This window comes from Diadema antillarum, unplaced genomic scaffold (assembly GCF_040938485.1).
Source record: "Diadema antillarum isolate AM-2024a unplaced genomic scaffold, OU_Dant_1.0 seq00000097_RagTag, whole genome shotgun sequence".
Lineage (NCBI taxonomy): Eukaryota > Metazoa > Echinodermata > Echinoidea > Diadematoida > Diadematidae > Diadema > Diadema antillarum.
Window position 1 is genome coordinate 760,902 of NW_027271186.1, and position 22,666 is coordinate 783,567.

At 38.6% G+C, this 22,666-nt stretch overlaps 1 protein-coding gene across 1 annotated transcript in view; it reads left to right on the forward strand.

Annotated features, from left to right (window-relative positions):
- The first annotated feature begins 4,908 nt into the window (after positions 1-4,908).
- Positions 4,909-22,666, forward strand: part of LOC139726699 (alpha-1,3-mannosyl-glycoprotein 2-beta-N-acetylglucosaminyltransferase-like) — a 32,275-nt gene continuing 14,517 nt past the window's right edge. Inside the window, exons 1-4 of the mRNA XM_071637685.1 lie at positions 4,909-5,037; positions 10,504-10,643; positions 13,979-14,105; positions 18,158-18,374. Of these exons, the coding sequence (XP_071493786.1) occupies positions 10,530-10,643; positions 13,979-14,105; positions 18,158-18,374 (458 nt within the window). The 5' untranslated portion in view covers positions 4,909-5,037; positions 10,504-10,529. The remainder of the gene's footprint in view (positions 5,038-10,503; positions 10,644-13,978; positions 14,106-18,157; positions 18,375-22,666) is intronic.

Here is a 22,666-nt window from a genome sequence, read left to right on the forward strand (position 1 = left end):
AACTAGTTTGCAGGCACAAACCCTTGTTGGTCGTAGAGGAGTCTGCGCCAAGACTACTATAAGCACCACTTCGGCACTGTCCCATAGGCCCTGTGTTGTAGCTTCTCCCAACTGGGAGAGGCTGCAGTGCAGTTTTGCGTGTATTAGTCTTGGCACATGCAGACTCCTAATACGACCAACAAGGGTTTGTGCCTGCAAACTATGGCCAAACAGCCTTATTGTTACGTCATAAACCCTCAGCTGCAAGTTGAAACACTGTTTGTAAACGCAAAATAGTGCGTTTACAAACAGTGTTTCTGTAGAATCAGTGTTTCAAAAATCTTATAAACGCAACCTATGGGAAAAACGTTGGGTTAGGGTTTTTGGTTAGGGTTAGGGTTAGGGTTATGTTAGATAGGGTTAGGGTTAGGGTTAGGGTTTGATGGTTAGGGTTAGGATTAGGATTACGGTTAGGTTTAGGGATAGGGTCCCCAATCGATTTTAGAAAAAGGGAGGAGGTTATGTTTTCGTTACCGTTGGTTACGGTTCGTTCGTTTGTCTGTGCGCAAAATAACTCAAAAAGTAGACAACTCAAAAATCGGTGGAAATATCTCCAAAAATTCTCGGATCACTACCAAAAGTTAATATGGAACTAGAAAAGCACTCTGAGAGCGCAGACCTCCGCCAAGCATGCAAATCATTTTCACCACTGATCTTGTTCTTCCATAGAGATATTTCCACCCATTTGTGGAAATTAAGCGGAAAAGTGAAACACCAGCTTCCCTGGATGGCACCGTTTTAAACATTTTCACATGATACAGCTCTGATTTACACTTTTGCACGCATTTCTGGACGGGATTAACTTTTGTTTTACATGCTTTATCATTAAGTGAAATTCCATTTCATTTAATAAATAAATAAGCAAAATATGGCCAACATTATGATAACGTTCAAAATGAATCTTCAGATTGCTCAGCAAGACGGCGGCTTGGAACATCGATCATCAAAGGCACAAGTGCACCTGTGGAATTCTTTTGTACATCGAATAGAAATCTGACAACTGTTTGAATAATTACAGCCATTGCAGTTGGAACTCCAAGCATAAAACCTCCTTGATTCAACCAATCCATAGATAATAAATTTTTGATCCAAAATATAATTACTATATTGTTTGCCGAACCATCACTATTAACATGCCCCCCCAAAAAAGTCCCACAAACGAGAACATTCAATTTTTTTCATTTTGGGTACAATTTTTAAAATTCTCAGTGCCTGGTCAGAGAGTTTTTGTTTGTTATTTTCTCTCTATAGGAAGACGATACCAAAGAGATTCTACACGGCCGACGCCACATGTTTAAAAGTGTGTGTATTGGGGGGGGGGGGCAGTTTATATTTCTGGTGCCACTTCCGGATTTCAACAGCTAACGAGTAAAAAAAAAAAAAAAAAGAAAAAAAAAGGAAAAAAGGCGCTTCTTCTACCACGTCAAGGTTTCATCGCTTGCCCCCCCCCCCCCTCAAAAAAAGAGAGAAAACTATCGTATAACTTGCAATCGGCTTCCAATCGAATAACAAGCAAAAAAACAACAACAAAAGAGCTTAACCACATTTTTTTTTCGGGTGCCACTTCCGGGTTGAAAAAAGGGGGAGGGACCCTAATGATTACACCATGAAAAAACGCCCCCCCTCCCCCCCCCCCCCCCCCCCCCCGCGCGCTGGCCCTGTTCTATATAGGCCTTTACAGCAGTGGTATAGAACCTCTTTGGGTGAGATTCACCTTCCTAAGTCTTGTACACTAGTACCTCAAACCTCCCTGATTGTACCAGGGGAGGTACCGGCAGAACGACCAGCGTGAAAAGGGGCATTGTGCTTGAGGCGGCCGGAGTTGAATTATGCTAAATTGCCATGAACTTATGTCAAATCATATCAACCAATTGTGGGGCCCAATTGACTGACAAGCAAAACACCAAAAATGTCCTCACATTTTTTTTTTTGCAACAAATTGTGGTGCACAATCGCCTGACAAGCAAAAGCAGAAAACGTTCTAAAACTTCTAGAAATAGTGGTGCCAAAATCATGGTGCCAAATCGGATTTGTTTGTTTGTGTGTTTGTGTTTTAAATTGAGGTTTCCAAGCGGCTGACGAGCAAGGTTAGGCTCGTTAGTTTTGGTTGAGACCTAACGTCAGGTTCATAACTGTTTGTTTGTTGTTGTTTTTTTATGAGAAAATGGGAAACCTTTGAAATATGCAAGAAGGATCCAACATTTATTTTGTTGAATAATGGTCTTGAAATGGATAGATATCCAAAAAAGCGATCCTAACAAAATTGCAAGGCCGCGACTTTTATCAGGATCTCTTTGTTTTACTTTGTTTTTGGATATCTCAGTCATTTCAAAACCGATTTTCATCAAATAAACTCTTGATTCTCCTTTTAGAATTGTATGCTCTTTACCATTTCATAGAGTGGTTTCTATATCTTGTTAAACGTTACAAGCTGAATCCTCATCTCAACCTGTATGATGCCCGATCGGATTTGAGGATTGTGGTTCCCAATCAGCTGACAAGCAACAGCAACAACAAAAGTCCTCACTTCTAGCTTTAATTGACAAACCCCCAAATGTGCTCCAAATTCTTTGTTCCCTATTTGCTCAATCAAAAACTAGGTCTTTACAACTTTTTACTGTCAATTTCATCAAAATATTGGCTGACAAACAAACGGACCCAAAAATTACCACAGTACAAAAAAAAAAACACCGCATAATGATTTCCTTTCTGTAAGCAATTATGCTAGAACTGTGCTAAAAACAGACGAATTGTGCCTATAGCATGATGCTAGATGCTGAAGCGTCAAAAAATTGACTTGGCATTTTTATAGATTTTAAAAAGGCTTTTGATACGATAAATCATGATGTTCTTTTATGTAAACTGGCTCATTATATGATATTCGTGGAATCCCACTTCAATGGTTTGCTGATTATTCTGTCCAACAGATCTCAGCTACTATCTTATAAAGGAATGGTCTCGACACCGAAGACTAAAACTTGTGGTGTCCCGCAAGGGTCAGTTTTGGGGCCTACACTCTTTTTGATATCATAAATGATTTGCCACGCTCTTCCTCTTTCTTTAAATTCAGATTGTTTGTTGACGATTCAAATGTTTTTCATACTTATGCTGCTCGCCAAAAAGAAATTGATGTGAATGAAGTACACGAAAACCTGCATAAAGTTCAAACATGGTGTAATGCCAATAAAATTACAATCAATTTAAAGAAATATATATATTTATATATATATATATATTTATATGGTTATAAGAGGAAAACGCCAATTAGTAGCGATGAGGGGTGCAATAAAACTATCTGACACAGACATTGATGAGGTGAGTGTTGCATCCTTCATCGGAACACAGATTGATTGTCATCTTACTTGGAAACCTCACATTCAACTGGTAAATAAATGTGTTCGAAGGAAAGTAGGTGTATTGTATAAATTAAGACAGTATGTTCCGCAGCGCATTCTTGTGCTTTTGCATAAATATTTTATACAACCACACATATAGTATGGTATTGAGGTATGGGGCAGTACTTATAAATCTCACTTAGATTGTATACATATTTCTCAAAAAAAAATGGCTCTGAGAGCTATAACATTTTCGTCGTTAAGCTAACGCATTCAGAACCATTGTTCCAACGATTCAAACTTCTAGATGTTGTTTACATAGGTTACATAAGTTCGCAGTTCTTACATTTATCTACGATCTCTGCAATGGAACTTTACCGCACCCTCTGTATGACTATTGCCAAATTGTGCATCATACCAGGGAGGTGACACAAACACTCTCACCTCCCTGATCATACTTACAGGACAAGAACAAATGAAAAAAGAATGTTGTACCTACCAAAACTTAGAACCACACAGGGACAATTTTCGATTTCTTACTTAGGAAATTTTGGAACACTTTGTCACGAGAAATGCGTGAACAAAGCAAAAGATCTACATTTCGTAAATGCCTTGCAGATTTCCTACTCTAATATTATACTGTATCAGGTATTATTAGCTTTCTAAGTTAGAAAATGAATGATGTATAAATATTCACAGTCATTTCAACTAACCATGTAATCATTTCTCTTTTGTATTTAGCTTTTAGTATGAAGACCAAGGTGACCAATCTCGACTAGCACTTATGCTCACTTTTGTTAACAACAGCAACTTTGTAGAATTATGCTACATGTATCATGTATCAAATGTCATCATTATTTTAATCATGTTATTGTAAAGGAGTAACAGATAAGTATATCTTTTCACATAATGTATGTAGATACAATGTGTTATGATTCTTATATATACGTGTTCAAAATGTTGTTGCTAATAAAAACTTCAAACTTCAAACACTTCAGAAAGCATCTCGTAGGCCTAATTATGCCAACTCTGGCTATGTTATTCTAAGGTAGTTCATAGAGGTGGGAGCAGTGTACACCACCGAACCGGTGGTGGTGTACACCCACGTCCTTCATCTGAAAGGATTTTTGGAAGACACGCGCACAACGAGCGCGCGAGCTGCTGGCTGCTGAGTGAGTACCACAGCAGAACTCTTGTAAGAGTTCTGTGGTGAGTACACGTGTACGGTATTTCGTGGCGTTTGTACACGCTTTGCTAGCTGGCTGTAGGCAAACGCGCGCGCCACAGGATTTGATGACGGGGGATGAACTGTATGTACACACAGTACAATGTATGTAGCTGTGTAGCACTGGATCTCTGCTGCCCCTGTCATCCTGTTGTCAATGAGAAGGAGGTAATTGTGGGTCTACGGCCGGTACGACACTTAGCAAAGTCGAAGACAGAGTCAAAATGCAGAGATAGATGATGTTTGCCAGTTCATCGGGCCGTCAGCCATGATTATACGGGTTCTACACATCCAAAGAATGATTTATTTGTTGACCCTAACTACGCTCCCCGGCCCCGCATTCACCTGCTGCTGCCACTACTGCTAGCCGAGCCGGCCCAGATGCTCTAGGCAATCATTTACCGTGGTACACTACCTACATTTACGTGTTTTACGCCGGTAAGTTAAACCGACTGACGGGAAGTGTTGGAGCGTGAACTAACCGAGTTAGTATATTGTGAGCTGAGCATACACGTTAATAATGAATTTATAATTAATTGAAAATGTATTTACATGAAGTGCACAGTAAATTTACAGTTTATTGAGTATACTTGGGTGACCCGCACCTCGTCATAGTTAATGTTTGCCCATAATTGAATCACATTTCGCCACTGAAATTCTTTGAAATCCAACTCACATAGGTCTACAGGAAAAATGCTGAAAATTCCAATGGAATCACAAGTTCACTGATCGATATTGAAAATTCGCAGCTATCGTCGTCAAAGGCGAACGATGCGAAAAAGTTGCGCGCTAAGGAAGTCGCCCGCAACTCGTCACCCGCTCTCCCATAGACTTAGCACGTAAAAGACGTGTGCGGGTGACCGTGATGTTCCCATAGACATACACGTAAAAGATGCGTGCGGGTGACATATAACACGTATTCCTATAGCCCTACTAAAATTTCAGATTTTCACGAAAAACTGTTCGGTTTTCACCACAATTTGCTTGGTTGTGGTAGCCCTGCCAAGTTTCAAGCGTACAGAACACAGACCCGGGCATACATTTTTGTTCAGTGCGCTCAAAACGATTTTAAGCGGGGTGACGGTATTCGGGCCCCTGACGAGGTGCGGGCACCTGGCTATATTATGTCCGTCTAGCCACAGTTGTAAAAAATGCAAAATTGTGAGGTAGTCTGAGCTATGAGAAGGGACTTTACTGACTTTAGTTTTATAGTATATAACTTTATAAGGTCAAAAGGAAAAAATAAATGTTTTCTTTCAGGCAGTTTTTGTTTTGAATGCACAGTCAATGATTCAATGTTTGTCCACTTCCCATTGTGGTGTGTGTTACCGTTTGGACTTTGAATGGTAGATCCATGGACTTATTAATTAAATTAGCCCGACCAGACGCCGTGCAAAGGCAAAGCACCGCGTCCCCGTGCGCCAGCACAGCGTCAGACGAGCTCTGATAGTGATACACCAGTCTACTGAAGACCCTCAAACACGGCCACACAACAACAAAACTGTTGAAATTTTGTACATTCTTATCACAAATTTTATGAATCACTATACCTGAATTGAAATGCTTGGATTATGGGCATGGTATACATACATGTATCAGTCCATAGTGAGTCCAGCTTTGAACGATACAAAATGCGCTGCTAGAGTTTGAACGCCCGCACGGTTGACAGCGCCCCCTTTGCCCACCATTTTGCAGTGCTGCGCCGACATTTCGAATTGTGTCTGCCGTTTACGATTTCTGCGGCGTATACGATTAAAAAGGTTTCATTTTTGGTAAGTTGTGGAATCTGTATGTCAATATTGATAGCAAAAGACGGAAGCTATATAGATCAAGTTTTAATCCTACATAGTCTGAGTAAAAAATGTGGTGTAGTAAAATTCAGACTAATGCTGGCGCCCCGGAATTTAAAGATTGCATGGCCTCCAGTAGGTACAGCCCTGTCGCAACACTTGTGTACAGCGACAGGGCTGTGTATAGTTATGGACCTATATGGTTATACTGCACACCTAATGTTCTACATGGACGTTCATCGCTCGTTTTATTATTCATGCACCTGTTTCTGTCAAAAGCATCACAAAAACATTTAAACATGCTTTCCTGCATCGATATCATCATCACCATCGACAAACGGCCTGGATGAAGACAAGACGGCACTTTGGGAAATCTAAATCATCAAAACTAGATGTGCAGAAGATAATACCTTTCTTAAATCAAGAAAAATGTATTTGCAGTTAGGGGCAGGGTTGTAGCAATTTTAATTGCAAAGTGCACAGACAGTGTACTTTACAAGAGTAAGCAAATATTTTAGCAGGTTGATTGTGATTTGTAATATATTTTTCCCTATTTTCGCAATTTTTTTTTTTTCAGAGTAAACATGGACAGTAATATTAGAGAGCAATACCCTAGGTATATATGTCTTAACATTGAGCAGTGTTACTACTAATGGTATGCATGTCCTCAAATGTCCACTTCAGTAATTACCAATTTTGTGACACAAAATCTGTCATGTTTTTAGGTTTGCTGCTCTCCACCATTGGTGTTTATTCAGAGGTAGTATAGACTAAAAATGCACCACAGCCAAATATGACCGAAATGAGAGAAATGGTTCTTTTGTCGTGTATGATGAATGATTACACAATTATCATCTAATGTCTGAGCATTGAATGTACTCATTTAAGATGCGCATAATCATGTAGGGGCAGTGAAGATGGGATCAAAGAAATACACAGTAGGGCCTACCTCCGTTCACATTCCCCATGGTAGACCTAAAGTCAAGTAGCAGATGCACAATATCTGATGACATGTATTGCATAGTAATTTATAATGTTAGACTTAGAGTCTATCGATTATGAATTTCTTTAAGACAGATGTACAATGTATCCAGTGACATTATGACCACCAGCTGGAAAGGTTTGAGTAATTCTTAATAGTAGTATTGTAATGATATTATAGAAATTCCATAACTTTTCAGGACCCATTCTACAATTTAAAAGGGAATATTAGTCAAGTTTGACCTAAACATCAGTCAGTCATTGTCAGGGATGTTCTCTGTAGCCCGACCAGATCGACACCATGCGAAACACATACAGTGTCATTGCTTGATTTGCTGTGCAGCAACAGGGCTGTAGAGTTCAATTGTACAATGTTCTCCAGAGATTACAGTACATACACATACTTCTGCCTTCACAGATAGTATTATTATTTATTGATACATGTAGGAGGGTACATGTACATGGTACAATGTACAATTTATGAAAGAAACTCTTACCAAAAATGCAATTGTAATGCTCATTCTTTGCACGACAACTTCTCACCAACCTAGTTGTATGGATACCTGTGGATGATTCTGAATGCAGGTCAGATCCAGATTTGGTCCTTCATTTTGGCCTTTAGTCAAGATCTTTGATGTCATGTCAGTGCACGTTTACCAAGTCCAAGAGTTGAGAATGATATGCTCTTTCCAATATGCCTATCATTACAAGGACTAGGGCGGTGAGTTAGCTCAGTTCTGCCTCACGAGCCAAAGGACCCCGGTTTGATTCCCGGGTCCCACTGAGCAATGTTGTGTGTAATCATACCGTCCCCACGAGTTAGAGGCAAAACAGTCTGTCCCTTGGATAGGACATAAAATAGAGGTTCCGTGAGTGAGAGAGTCACAACTCATGCAAGTAAAAGATCCAGCTACATTTATTTATTGCAAAGAGCAGGGTGTTTAACCTGTGAAGTGGTCCCACCTTACATCCAACTGGACCCCATGGATGATCAGATATTGCAGCTGAATATGGGCTATCCAGCCATCTTCTCAGATGAAAAGGAAACACTTTTGAAACATCTTTTTAGGCTCTCAGAATTTTGAAGTTTTGGGATTATCTATGGTGGTTGGCTTCAACCTTTGTCATATACTGTATAATGTGTTTACACTCAATCAGGTTTCAGAAGTTTCAGTGTCTGTTGTTTGCTATATAGAGAGTATTTAACTTAAAATTTCAAAAAATAATCGGTACACATGTGTACATTGTATGTTACTCAAGGCTGTCTATCCCAAATTTTTATTTTTGAAATCTACCAGAATACGAAAAATTCATGTATACGCATTTATAACCTTTCATGAATTTCTTTACCCATTTGATTCCCATTTGAAATCCATTTATCCAACAGGGGAATTTTGCTTGAATTTTTCCACATCTGCCCTTTTGAAGCTGTAAGGTGATAAATCCAGATCAAAAATCATTGGCCAAAAGTTTTGAATTATCTGAAAAGTCAGCTTGTGGTACTGCCATGCTTCAATCATTTCTTCAGCAATAGTAGTGCAGCAGCAAGTGATGCTCTTGTACATGTAGTTGTAAATTGCCCCAACTGAAAAGTGTGTGAACCATTACGGAAGCTGTCGTACCAATGCCAGTATGCAGCGTTGCATACAGGCTGTTTAATATTTTCTTTTATACAGATGTCTGTTGGGCCTGTGTGCTTTGGCCTAATTTTCAATAAGTGTTACTCATTACGTACATTGTATTTATTCCCCCCCCCCCCCCCCCCTTCTTAAGGTGAGATTGTTCAAATGTCTGCATAATTAGTCAACATACAATTTTACCTGTACTGTAATATGGCCATAATGTGATATTCGTCTCGGGAATTCCTAATTCTATAGTGATCTTTTAAATATGGTAACTTAAAGATACCACAAGTGTTATTCAAATAAAGACATTGTACATGTCATCTGGAAATGCTATTGCTGTACACTGCTCAGTCGAACATACAGTACAAACCGTACATTGATGTTACTTTGAACGACAGTGCAATGCTACATGTAGCATGTTCCTGCTTTGATACCTGAGGAGTCTTTTAACCCACTGATACCCTACAGATATTTGGGAAGGCATACAAAAAGAGGTCAAAGTGACTTGATGTTATTCATACGTACACTGGTTTGTCAAAATGTCAAAAGAGCTCTTGCAAGATAATGGAGAATATGCCGTATGAACTGAAATAGACTGACCGAAATTGACTGAAAGATCATGTTCCTTTCGTCTAATAGAGTCTGGTAGAGTCACTTTGCTTCAAATCTTCATTCCAGCTACACAACATTGTAGTAGAGTACATGCAGAGCATATGTACATTGTATCAATGCAATCCATATAATTCTCTGTTTACTGTTCAACATATCATTTTCATTTTCCAAGGAAGCACTGTACTTATATGTCAGTGATTCTAAACTTGTCAACTAAGTGTCTGGACCACAACTAAAAACAACAATAATACTCTACTTCTCATGCAAATGTTTCTATGATTATTTGGTCGGAGTACATGGATAGACAACTGTGTGGATGTCCAGAGAAAGGGGCATGTTTTAAAGATAAGATGGTAATCATGTTTTAGAATATTGGCTCATTATGTCAATGCCTACAATGTAGAGTAGATTAAAGGGATCTTAGTATAGTATTGGTTGAGGTGAGGTTTCAGCCTTTAACTTTTTGCAAGATATTTAGAAACCTCTTTATGAAATGTTAAAGAGCACTCAGTTCTAAGAGGACTTTGAAGTTTATTTGATGGAAATCGGTTTTGAAATGGCTGAGATATTCAGAAACAAAGTAAAACAACTATTCTAATAAAAGATGGGTCCCACCTTTTATCAGGATTGCTTTGTTTTGGGTATTGCAGCCATTTCAAAACCAATTTTCATCAAATAAACTTTGAATTCCTTTTAGAATTATGTTCTTTCATATCCCATGGTAAAGAGGTTTCTCATTATCTCAAAAAATCATCTAAAAAAAAAAATGTTGGAAACCTGTTGCCCCATCTCAACCGAAACTGTACCATCCCTTTAATACAAATTTAGTTCTGACGAATTGAAACATCCTTTTTTTACATGTGTGTGTGTATGTGTTTTGAATTTTGTTTCCACAGAATCAACACAGTACAGAATCAGAATCATGAAGCGTCATGGAACCGTAACGACCATCACTTGGTTTATCATAGTCTTCATCATGTGGAACATCACAGCATATTTTCTCTTTGGCAGAGGTGCTGAACCCAATGATCGTGTGGTAAGTATTTAGATAGCTGATAACAATTACACATGTTTTATTCAAATTGATCATAGCCATTTTCATGATGTACTGAAAAGAGCAAGTCATTTGCTCTTGCTTGCATGTTAACTCATGCAGTGTAATGTACTGTGTCCGCCATATATACAATATATTTTAAGGGGCTTTTATTTTCATGAATTTCGCAAGTTTGGTGCTATCATATTAACTCTGATCCCAGCACTAATCATTGAATGTAATGTGCTATGCGTACATGTATCCATTCACAGAGACTCCAACCCAAAGCACCTTCTGATCTGGAGATTCTCCCGCCTGAAACCCCTAGCAAATGGGAGATTCCAAGTTGATGTGTGCGAAGCACGAAATTCCCAGGGTTCTATAAGCTCTCTGGTGCTATTAAGGCTCATTTTTTCAACATACAATAGCAATAAATAAGAAAGCCTTTCCAACGGGAGACAAAGAGCCAGGGCGGGAGAAATTAAATCATAAGCGGGAGAACGGGAGATTTTGCAAAAATGGGTTTTCGGCGGGAGATCTCCCGTCGAAAACGGGAGAGTTGGAGTCTCTTCATTCAATTGTGTGTAGTACACAGTAAGTGAACAAGGTGCATGAAGATATGGTTTAAAAAGCCTGATTCAGCAAAATTTAGACTCCCTAAAATGATGAATACAGTACAATACATGTATGCACATGGAAATGAGTATCTACACCTTGTGTTGTGTAGGTAGTACCGGTATTTACTGTAAGCATAATCCAATTCAAATCACCACCGATACTTTTAATGGACTTTGCTGCATTGTGCAGTGCCTTTTGAAGGGCGCTAATGGGAGGAAAAAAAGACAATCATACATTTTCTTTTTCTCTACTCTAAAAAAAAATGGAATTGCAGTCAGTAAAGACGACACTATGTACCTTGTCATGCTTTCTGACTCTTTATGAGCTGAACTGGCAGGTGGTGGAGTAGAAAGAATTGTGAATGTTTGATTATCCAGTTCCAGTCAATGAGTCGTGCACCACCCATTTATGGCAACACCTACAGTGTATACGTGGCAGAGGAAATGTCCAGCTGTATCACGATCTAAAACTACAAGTATCAATGCCCAGTTGATATCCAACGCTAGATAGTCTCTTTTAATGAGACCGGATAGTACACTATGTACATCTGTACTTTCTCATGAAATGACAGTGTAACAATATCACTTGTATGTTGGAAAGTGTCTGTGTGTGTGTGTGTGTGTGTGTGTGTGTGTGTGTGTGTATTTGTGTGTGTGGAAAAAAACCCAGCAACAACAAACAGCCCATTATTGGACACATGTAATGTAGTCTATATGTACGTAAGTGTATGTGTAGGAACATGCACATTGTAATGTAATAGCTAAACAAGGAGATCAGACATTGAAGACTGTTCTTTGTCTGCCCATTATTCTTGGCCTTGGGATGGATGGATAGGAGGAAGAGGGTCTCTCACATTAGCCAGCATATTAACCTTTGACCTACTGTATGCTGTCCTTGTGACCAAGACTGGTAGTCTTTCATTCTCAAACATGGATTGTCATTTACCTGAAGATGCGAAATCCAACTTCAATGTGCAATCATCTGCTTAAAATAAGTTATCAGATAGAAAAAGCTCAAAAGAGTCCATGTGTGGATTTCTTTAATACATCAGATAGAGAGAGAGAGAGAGAGAGAGAGAGAGAGAGAGAATCAGTTTAACAAAGCTCTACGTGCCACTGAGAAAGAATGCAGGCTTGCATTAGGTCTCCTATTTCCTTGAAAGTACAGTATCGTTTAAATGAAAAGATAGCTTTTAACCCATGGAATCCTAGAGGAATGTTCTTGTTTTGTTTTGTTTGTTTCATTTGCTGCAGAAACTATCATTTGGTTATTATTGGATTAGCACCTTTAATTTCACTGCATAAGTCATAGTTTTCTAAAGATTAGATTGATCTTACATGAAATGTGCATAAGATTAGAAATAGGGATCACAATTTGCTTATTTGGCAAGGAAACATGAAGATTGGCCTTTTAAAATGTATTTCTAGGAACTTGTTGGTTCAGGTGGAAAATTCTTCCCCATACTTGTATCTGACAAATTGTAAATTGGCTTTGATAAATGTGATGAACTCATACAGAACAGTAAAAGTTTGTCTTTACAATAATTTAAGCCATTGTAAAAAAAGAAAAGAAAAAAGATTAAAATGTTCAGTACACATTGCTTATCTTATGAAGTAGATGCACAATTTCCAGAAAACATTTTAATGAACTGGTGTCCCATTATGAAATGAATTCAAGCTGTAGGCACAGCTACATTGTTAAATAGCATTTGGACTCTTACCTCTTCCAGCTGGGGGTTAGTTTTATAACAGACCAGATTTCTGACTGGTAGACCAAGGCCCTGTTTTATGAAGAGTTATAATTGATTATATAGTTGAGTTAGAATTTAAGTCTATGGCAGTGTGTGTGGTAAGGAGATTCATAATCGATTATCTTTGATAAAATGGGGCCCAAATCAAACTTCATTTTCAAAGGTTGAAAGAAAGTTTATGCCAGTCATTTCACATGACCCCATTTTGTGCGAATGTATGTATGAGAAATTAGTCCAGTTGTCAAAATATCACAACATCCCTTTGAAAGGATCTACCATGCCCTTTCCTTTGCAAAAAAAGAGTGAATGATGTCCTGGTTATCGCGTATTATACAGTGTAGATCAATCTTTACAACAAGCAAGCAGAGAGGTGGGTTTTTTGTTTGTTTGTTTGCTTTTGTTGTTGTTGCTTTTTTTTTTAAACACCAAACATATGATCAAATCTAAAAATTGTCCTAAAATGATATGTGTACAGTATGGTTCAGAATAGTGCTGCTTCGTTTGTCTTTAATATATTTGTCGTACTTATATTCCATCACCTTGAAACCTGTGTTTGATATTGCCAAGAAGAAGTCTGGCTCATGGTGTGACTTGGGCATGAGGCTTGCTAAGGGGTATGCAGAGAAACAAAACAGTTCTACCTCACTGATCTGTATTAGGAGGAGTTGTTGTACCTCATTAGATATTAAGACCATGAACTATTAATCACAAGGTCGCTGGTTCAAGTCTCTTGGCTGGAGTGGTTGTGCCCCTAGGCAAGGCACTTTATCCTCATTTCCAGTTCTTTTGGAGAAGACTCAAAGCTGTCAGTACCATGGTTACTTGCTTAAACGTGTTCATTGCTTCCGTAGCTGCCATGATAAGCAAATCATACTTGTGAGCATTAGTGTAGGTGTTCTTACCAGATCTTTCACATGTAAATCAGAACTTGTCATTGATTTGCGAAATCGTTATCATGCCATTTTGCCAGGCCAAGTCTTCCAGAGAACTGTCGGAGAGATTAAACAGGCTGCAGGTGCGTCTGAAGGACCAAATGGTGATAAATGAACAACTGCTGAAGGAAATCGACCAAGAGAAGCACAAGATCCTCTCTAAGAGTAAGTAAACTAGACTTCTGTTACATAATCAAAACCAGACAGTAATGTAATTGTGATTACATAAGTGCACTGCTTATTGCTCAAAATGCAAACACAGTGACATTGAAGCCCATGAGCTGAGATTTTGTGTGTATTCACCCTTCTGTCAGAATGTATAGACTTCATGTAACACGTCAGTCTCGTGCTAATTGTTGCGTTGTACATAAGGGTAGCACACTTGAGAAGTACAGTATAATTTCATGGCATTTGCACAATATATTTGATACATGGTATGATGGTATTAAATGAATGCCTTCTTTGCCAACAATGTTTACATTTCTGATGATATTCTGTTTTGGTTGTTGGGTTTATACATCAGGCAATCCTCAATATATTTTAGTTCTGTAATCACCAATGTTTCATTTGCATTACAGAGTGAATTCAGTAGACTATCATGATACTGCTCTGTTTTGTTTCATGACTTATAACATCAACAATTTCAACCAGAAGTACTGTATGGTATGATGGGAAGGATTTGTCAAACACAAGATATGTTTTGCATCATAAGATAGCATCCCAGTCAGAAGGGGAGCCATGTCTGGGTGTATCATAACATGCTTTCTCACCAACACGAGGGCAAAATTTAAGTGAAATCAAGGATCAATCTCATATTCTTAACTTTTTATCGTTCAGTCAATGATTCCAGAAATACAAGTATTTTGCCAATATATCCAGCCATGCAGAATTGAATGATCAGGCAAGTGTTTTATCAAATCACAGCCAAATCTAATAGAGTTTCCAAATCTTCCCCCGATTCTGCAGGAGCCTACATCTGACAACTTCAATATCTCTTTAATTCTGGATAGGAGAATACAAATATATTCCCCTGATTTAGGAATCATTTGTTGTTGTTGTTGTTGTTGTTGTTGCTGTTGTTCATTGAGAAAGATGTATGTTGCCATGCTGTTTACTCTTTGGATTCTCCCTAATTTTTGATGGGTGAATTTTGGCAGCCCTGAATGTAGTAAGAGCGAGGGTCAAAGGTCCAGCCAAACTCACAAAATCCACTGTTTGTGCAGGTCCCTTCTTTGTGCAATCCAAGTTCATCAAGCTTGAAGTGCGTCTACAATATAGCAGGGAAGGGCATTCAATCAGTCAGAACTGTGACAAAATCCCATTAAGATCAGTTTGTCAGTTTAGGCCATATCTTGAAATTGAAACCTCTTCTACCATTAAATCTCAACAACTATTTTTGTAATACACATGATTTCATTAGATTTGTTTTGGTACTGCTTGAAAGAAGAAAGGAAAATAGTCTGCAGAAAGAGCTGTTGCATTGGTTATTGAATTACAGTTTTTGAAATATCCAGACAGTCATCAGAAACCTTGGTAAAATAAGACACACATGGAGTGAAATACAATACTGCATATGCCAAATATTTCGCGAGGTTTTTATTTTCGCAAATTTCGAGAATCGAATGCTGTTTGCAAATTTAAAAACATGCGAAAATATGAACTCTGAATCTGACATGAAAGGGATGTGCGCACATACATTCTCTGTTCGGTACTGTGCTCCACAATCGTGAATTTAACCACTCGCGAAATCGTCGGGAAGTCCCGATTCACGAAAATTTAGGCTTGCTAAAGATATGGCATATACAGTATAAGGATGAGTTGTGTTTTAGGTTTAAGTTTGTGTGTTTGTGTAATGGCACAGTGTCTCAGATTGTGTTTAGATTGTTCCATTGACGTAGTCCATGCATCTTTTATGATACAGTGCACTCCTTTTACACCCAATGAAATTTAGTTTGGGTCCCCCAATTATTATCTATATATTTTTATATTTGTTCGGCAATGACAAAATTTTGATATATGAAAGAAATCTGCCAGTCTTGAGGAGTTCCCTGTGCACACTATACATGTGATGACGAATCTGTGTTTTCATAATAGTTCATTCCTTTTAGGCCAAGTAAAAAAAGAAAGTAGTTTCTCGTCCGGGTTTTTTGAGCAAGGCGATGAGGGAGGTCCTTACTATTTGATATCTTACTATTTTTTCAAGGATCGTCAAAATGAAAGTAATATGTGTTTCTCGTCCGGTAATTCTGAGAAAGGTAACGAGAGGGGGCTTTACAATTTTCTATATTCAATTTATGAAATGAAATATCACTCTGGTAGCTGTGTTATGAGACCAGGTCCCAAGTGTACGTCTTGCCTGCACTCTGTGCATTTTCAAACAAATAGATATATGTGCCATACTTGAAATGAAACTTCATGCATGCAAAAATACATTTGCTTTTTCTTTCCATAACAGATGTCAAGGGAAAATGACCATCTTAATACTGGTATTTAGTGTTGTAATGGCTTTTCTGATACCAGTGTACTTGCAATTCTGATGTATTGTGCTATTAACTGAAACAGGTATAAAACATGTCTTTCAACAAATGTACGACTGAAATAAATTCCATGATATTCAAAACACTGCTTTATTTATTGGTGTTTGTGACTTTTTGTGTCCACACAGCTGGTATGTATGCTGCAGTTCTTCACAGTACAATTGTAGCACATTCAACTGGAAACTGGCTTGTACAATTGCAGATGGATGTCAAAATGATACTGATATGGCATTCTAGCATTAAACGTTTAAAGATGTTTCTTCATGTTCTAAAAAGACATTTGATAATCACTCATTATTTGGATGATGAATGATTGTATAACAGTACACACTACAGATGATACCACTCACGGCTGTGTCCGTGAATTTACATCGTGAAGAAAAGTATCCCGCTGAAATACGAGACAAACCAGAATCCGTGGAAAAGTTATTTATTTTGTAGATACACCCATTTAATAATTCTACATTTGCTGGAAAAGCTCATTCATTTTCTCTTCAAAATAGAATGAATCGCCGTGACAGACCAGGGGATGGGGACCCTGGACAGCTACAAAACACGCACACTTCTTTGCCGATATACGGTGCGGCACGGCCACTGCACTGGCACCAGGGAGGTGTGGACCTCCCTGCTGGCACCGTACCTTCCGACACTGCACACACATGTACATAGTCACAATGACATGAAAATGTATACAAACTCGATACCGTACAATCCTCACAAGCATTTGTACAGTACAATTCATCCGCTTAAAATATCAGAAACGGAGAAAAATACGAACAACGCGCGAAATATGCGTGGAATATCAGCAATTGTTCGCAAAAATGTTGCCGCTATAGCGTTCACGACGTACCGAGTGCGCTGTACATCACAGCCCAGTAGGCCGGCCCGCCGCGCCGCCCATCCAACTACAGTGCAGTTCGACTGCTTTGTGGGTCATTCCTTCTTGCCGATCGGCCGAGCTCGCAGTGTGAAATGCATGCGTTATTACATACGCACTACACACAGAAGCTACAGCTGTACTACAGTCTACAGCTAAGTAGAGGACGCAAGGCGTAAAAAATTAGAAATGAGACGTCACGATTGGTAGGTGAATTGTCGATCTCTTTTTTTTTCGGCGGCCGAAAAAATAGTAAATATCAAAAAAGTCGATGCAGCAACTGAAAATCGATGCGGGCGGGGAGCGGGCTGGGACGAAAATTATGAATTTCTTGGTATTTTCAGCGCCATTTTGAAAATAGTAAATAGTAAAAAAATCGATGCGGCGGCCAAAATCGATGCGCGCGAGGACGAGAAACTGGTTTCTTTTTTTACTTGGCCTTATAGTGAGTAACGTTGCATAAATAGTGTGTTTGAACCAGTAATAAGATGCTTTAGTTATTTACATTGCATTGTTTTCCCCCAGTTGTGCATTCATGTGTGGTGTCAAGACATTTGCTCCTGCGACAGTTTCTATGGTCTTAATTTTGCCAAGGACTTAGGGTTATAGTTAGGGTTGTGATAAGGTTTTAGGTTTAGTTTGATGTGAGGATTAGGATTGGGGATAGGGATATGTTTGTGGGTAGAATTTATGTTTGGCTTAGCATGCAAATATTTCATGGGAGCAATTGTTGGAGGAGCAAATGTCATAGAACCGTAACGTGGATGCATATTAAACTCTCGTGCCATCCCTATCATTCACAGTGAACCTGGAGCAGCACCACGACGACAATCACGTTCACGGCAGACCAAGAGATGTGGCAGTTGCTGGTGTGCCCACGATTGCCCCCGAGCCGAGAGAGCCGAGTCACACCAAAGAGCCGGAGAAGCAATACCCATTCTCGACCTACACAATTCCCATAGTGCTGATTGCATGCAACCGGCCGTCTGCCGTCACACGCAGCTTGAATTCATTATTAGAGTGAGTACCACCATCCAAGAATGGACGCCATTTTATCGGAAGTGGCTCTTTCCGCACAGATTGAGTCCACTTGTCTGTTTAAATCAGAGTTGTAAAATGCAATTGTTTCAAGAATGTGTTTTTTTTTTGTTTGTTTGTTTGTAAAGAGTGTGCTTGTATATTAGAACAAGTCTCCCCCCCCCCCCCCCCCCCTCAAGAAAGTAGATAATTTCAAGTAAGAGGGCTTTTTTATCATGGGAAACAATTTCATTGAAGCAAATATCTTTTTTTTAATTTTACAAACATCTTTCAATTTGTAGATCAAATCACTTCTTTGAGGATGAAGAAGACAGTGGTGATTGTGATAGTGATGGTGATGGTGGTGGTAATGGTGTGATGGTGATGGTGATGGTGATGGTGATGGTGATGGTGATGGTGATGGTGATGGTGATGGTGATGGTGATGGTGATGGTGATGGTGACGGTGATGGTGATGGTGATGGTGATGTAACGATAGTGATATTGCCACTCTTAATGACAATGGAGATGCTGACAAAATATTACACTGATAGTAAATAGGACTGAACTTATTCATTGATATTCCTGTCATTGAATGTATTTTGATTGATTGATCCTCAGTCCGTGATAAATTGCACATTTCTATATTATATGGGCATGGATTAATAAAGGCAAACATTTTTGTAGTCGACCTGAAAATTGAGCACTCAGAGAAAAAGTGCAGTAGTTTGTTTATTCACCACGTGAAGGTGAGTTGCTGGTTTTTATTTTTCATTCTAGACACATAATTTGATCGTAGAAAATTTTTCCATCACCAGAACTTGAAATGTTGAAGTTTTTCTCCCTTAAACTAGTACTTACTAAAAACAGAATTTGACAGTAGATGCCATCCCCACTTTATATTTGAGTAACACAGTAACCCGCTGCAGCACCAGTGAGTGGCTTGTTGTGTTAGATAGGATTCAATTTACTTTCAAAAGAGAACATGCATTTCCATTTGGCCTATGCTACCATGACAATGGAAACTGCTGTTCTGAGGCGAAGGCCGGTGTTGCCATGAATATTTCATATGGTAATGTAAAGTGGCTTGCATTCCATAACATGGTTTTAAAGGGAAACCATAACTCCCTGCCTTTCAAAAAATACTGCAAAGAAATCTAGATGTTGTAATTTCAAGATGTATTATCAATCTGATATGGACATACATTGTGCAGTATAATTGATATTCAAGATGGAGAATACTCAACCCCACATTGTAATATTATTGCCCTCAGCATGAAGAATATGACACAAAACGTGATGGAAGGGATGCGCCTACAGTAGGAATAATTGAAAATGCTTCTCACGTGTATATCTGATATCATGTTAGAGATTACTCCAGAGCATTGATGCAGCACACATGAACGCTCTCTCACATCTAGTGTTGTTTTTGTTGTTAGTAACTTGTCAAGTGCTTTTATGCTGCAGGTACTCATCAAACCTGCAACTTGCCCTACTGCATACCCTTTATAAATTGGAGTAAGATAAGATGGAACTGATAAATTCACAGAGTCTCCATGAAACAAGAAAAAAAGATTGCCAATTTGAGACCAAAACATGTTATGTCATCTGCTGAAATATGTTGCCAGATGAAGGATTACAAGATAGCTTGGATTTAGCAATGTAGAACTTTTGATAATTCTGCAATGGAACTACTGTACATGCAAAATGGTATAGATGACCAAACTAGGGCTCATTTGAAAGAGCAGTTTTTTGTCTACCTTGTGAAAAACTATCAATGAAAAACTACCAGGATAAATGATTCTATTTTTAATAGGAGAATGAAGCCAAGTATATGAATTGATTGAATGCAGAAATATTAGTGGAATGCAATTGTAAAGTTTTCAGAAAATTAGATTATAAGCCATTGAAAAGTTATGAAGTTTTAAAGTTTTATTACCGCAAATGCTGGATAAAAAGACATCAGCAATTTTGATATCACAGCAAGACAATGATATGCAGAAAATATAAGGAAATTCCACAAAATTTCATAGTGTGAAGAGTACACTTTCCTTTACTTGTTTGTGACATATCTTTAGGGTAATATTATTACCCCTACCTTGTGAAAGATGTAAACCAAGTGCTCTTTCATTGCCAAATTTTGTATGCTAGGAAAATAAGTTGAATTCTCTTTGTGTAATTTCTTTCTGTCATTGTCCATGTGCGACATCACAAATTGATGTACATGTAGTCTCATGATCCAGCAATGGCTGTACCGAAACTTGAGAAATCCATTATTTGAGTGAATTGTCTAATTTTCTGAAGTTCATCTTGTCACTGCCGGCAACCAGGGATAGCCTGGTGGTAGTGTCGTTGCCCGGAAAGCATTGGATGACACCTGTTCGAGTCCCGTGGTTGCCTTTTTCCAATATGTTTGTTAGATTATAGTTCAGCAGTTGTGATCTTGCAAATTTCATTTATGGAGGGAGCCAAATTGAAGAAAATTACAAACTTCACCCCTCTGCTTAATATTCTCTTGCTTTTCAACACCATTTATTTTGCTCTTGAATCAACTGGTACGCTATGCCTGCTCTGTGGACATTACGACATGTGTTTTAGCCCCTGTGTGCTGGCTGTGAGTGCCGACTGGCACGGAAAAACCCATAACATTGTACACACTGTCTGGAACCACTTACTCACTCTCTCTCAAAAAAAAAAAGGAAAAAAAAATGTGCTGACATCACACATACAATATTGTATCATAATATGCAGGAACAGGTGATTGTGAACTGTTACACTTACAGCAGTACAGACATTAGTTGTTCAAACACATGTGTAGTTGTATTGCAGATGTGCCAAGTGCCAAGTGCCAAGGGGTTAATACACTGGGAGAGAGATTGTTTCCCAGAGTCATCGAATGAATCAAATGTGTGCGTGAAGCTGTCTTTACTACTCCACTATTTTGTTGTGTGAATTCAGAGAATAACAAAAGCAGCTGTTGTTTTTTTCTCACAAATTACCTTCTATATTCTGCAAAAACTGCTCAGATCAAGTTGATGGACTAGAGCAGATAGAGCTCTGTGAATCTTCCTCGTGAACCACTTCCAAATGTTGTATTGGTCTGCTCTGTACAATTTGAAAATACTGGAATGCAATGCACACACATTCGATGTATCAGATATGGACTGAGACAAAACAAAGCAAAACAATGCTTACAGTATATCTGATGTTCTCTTTTTTTGGTAAGCTGCACGTACATTGTATATCAGTGTGAAGTTGTGTAAAAAAGCTCTTGTTTTTAAAATGCATAGTTCACCCTGCGTGGAAGATTGAGTGTGGAAGATCGAGGGGAACGCACCACTGTTTTGGTTTTCAAGCTGGAGTTGTTTGTGTTGCAGACAGATGCCTATGGCAGCGCGTTTACATGAGAATATCAAATATCAGTGCCACGTTGTTGAAATCCCCTCAATGTCTCATTATCACTTTCCCCTGAATGCCTCGTTAACTGCTTTTGAACAGTTCGTAATGGAAATACAAAACCCAGTTTGTAATGCTTGGTTTGATACATGTACCCATGTATGAAGTTGAAGTTCAAGGTCATATTTGGTGGGCTTTGTTTTAAATCTACCCATTACGCATCTTTTCTTTTATGCTTTTTTAGAGGAGATATTGGATGGGACATAGAGAAGATTAAAGGGTGTGTACAGTTCTGGTTGAGGTGAGGATTTAGCTTTTAATGTTTTTAGCGAGATATTCAGAAACCACTCTATGAGATGTCAAAGAGCATGCAATTCTAAGGGGTATCAAAAGTTTATTTGATGAAAATCGGTTTTGAAATGGCTGAGATATCCAAAAACAATGTGAAACAAAGAGATCCTAATAAAAAGCGTCTCCTGTCGCCTTTTGTAATTATCATTTTTTTTTGGATATCTCAGCCATTTGAAAACCAATTTTCATCAAATAAACTTTGAATCCTTCTTAAAATTACATGCTCTTTCATATTTCACAAGAGGTTTCTCATTATCTCACTTAGGAATTTTCAAAACATGAATCACCACCTCAACCAGTACTGTACAGTCCCTTTAAGCCAAATTGCACAAAAAGGTCAGATTGGGGAATAACACACAGTTTTTAGGGGCAAAGTGTGTATTTTTGCTTGATGACAAACCAGGCAAGTTCCATGGAGTCGCAAACTCAACTAAAAGCTCTCATTCTTACATAATATTAATACTTTGAACTGGAGGAGGAGTCATAGAAGGAGGAGGAAGGGGAGGAAAGGGTAGTTAGTGATAATGGAGGTAGGATGCCATTTTTCTA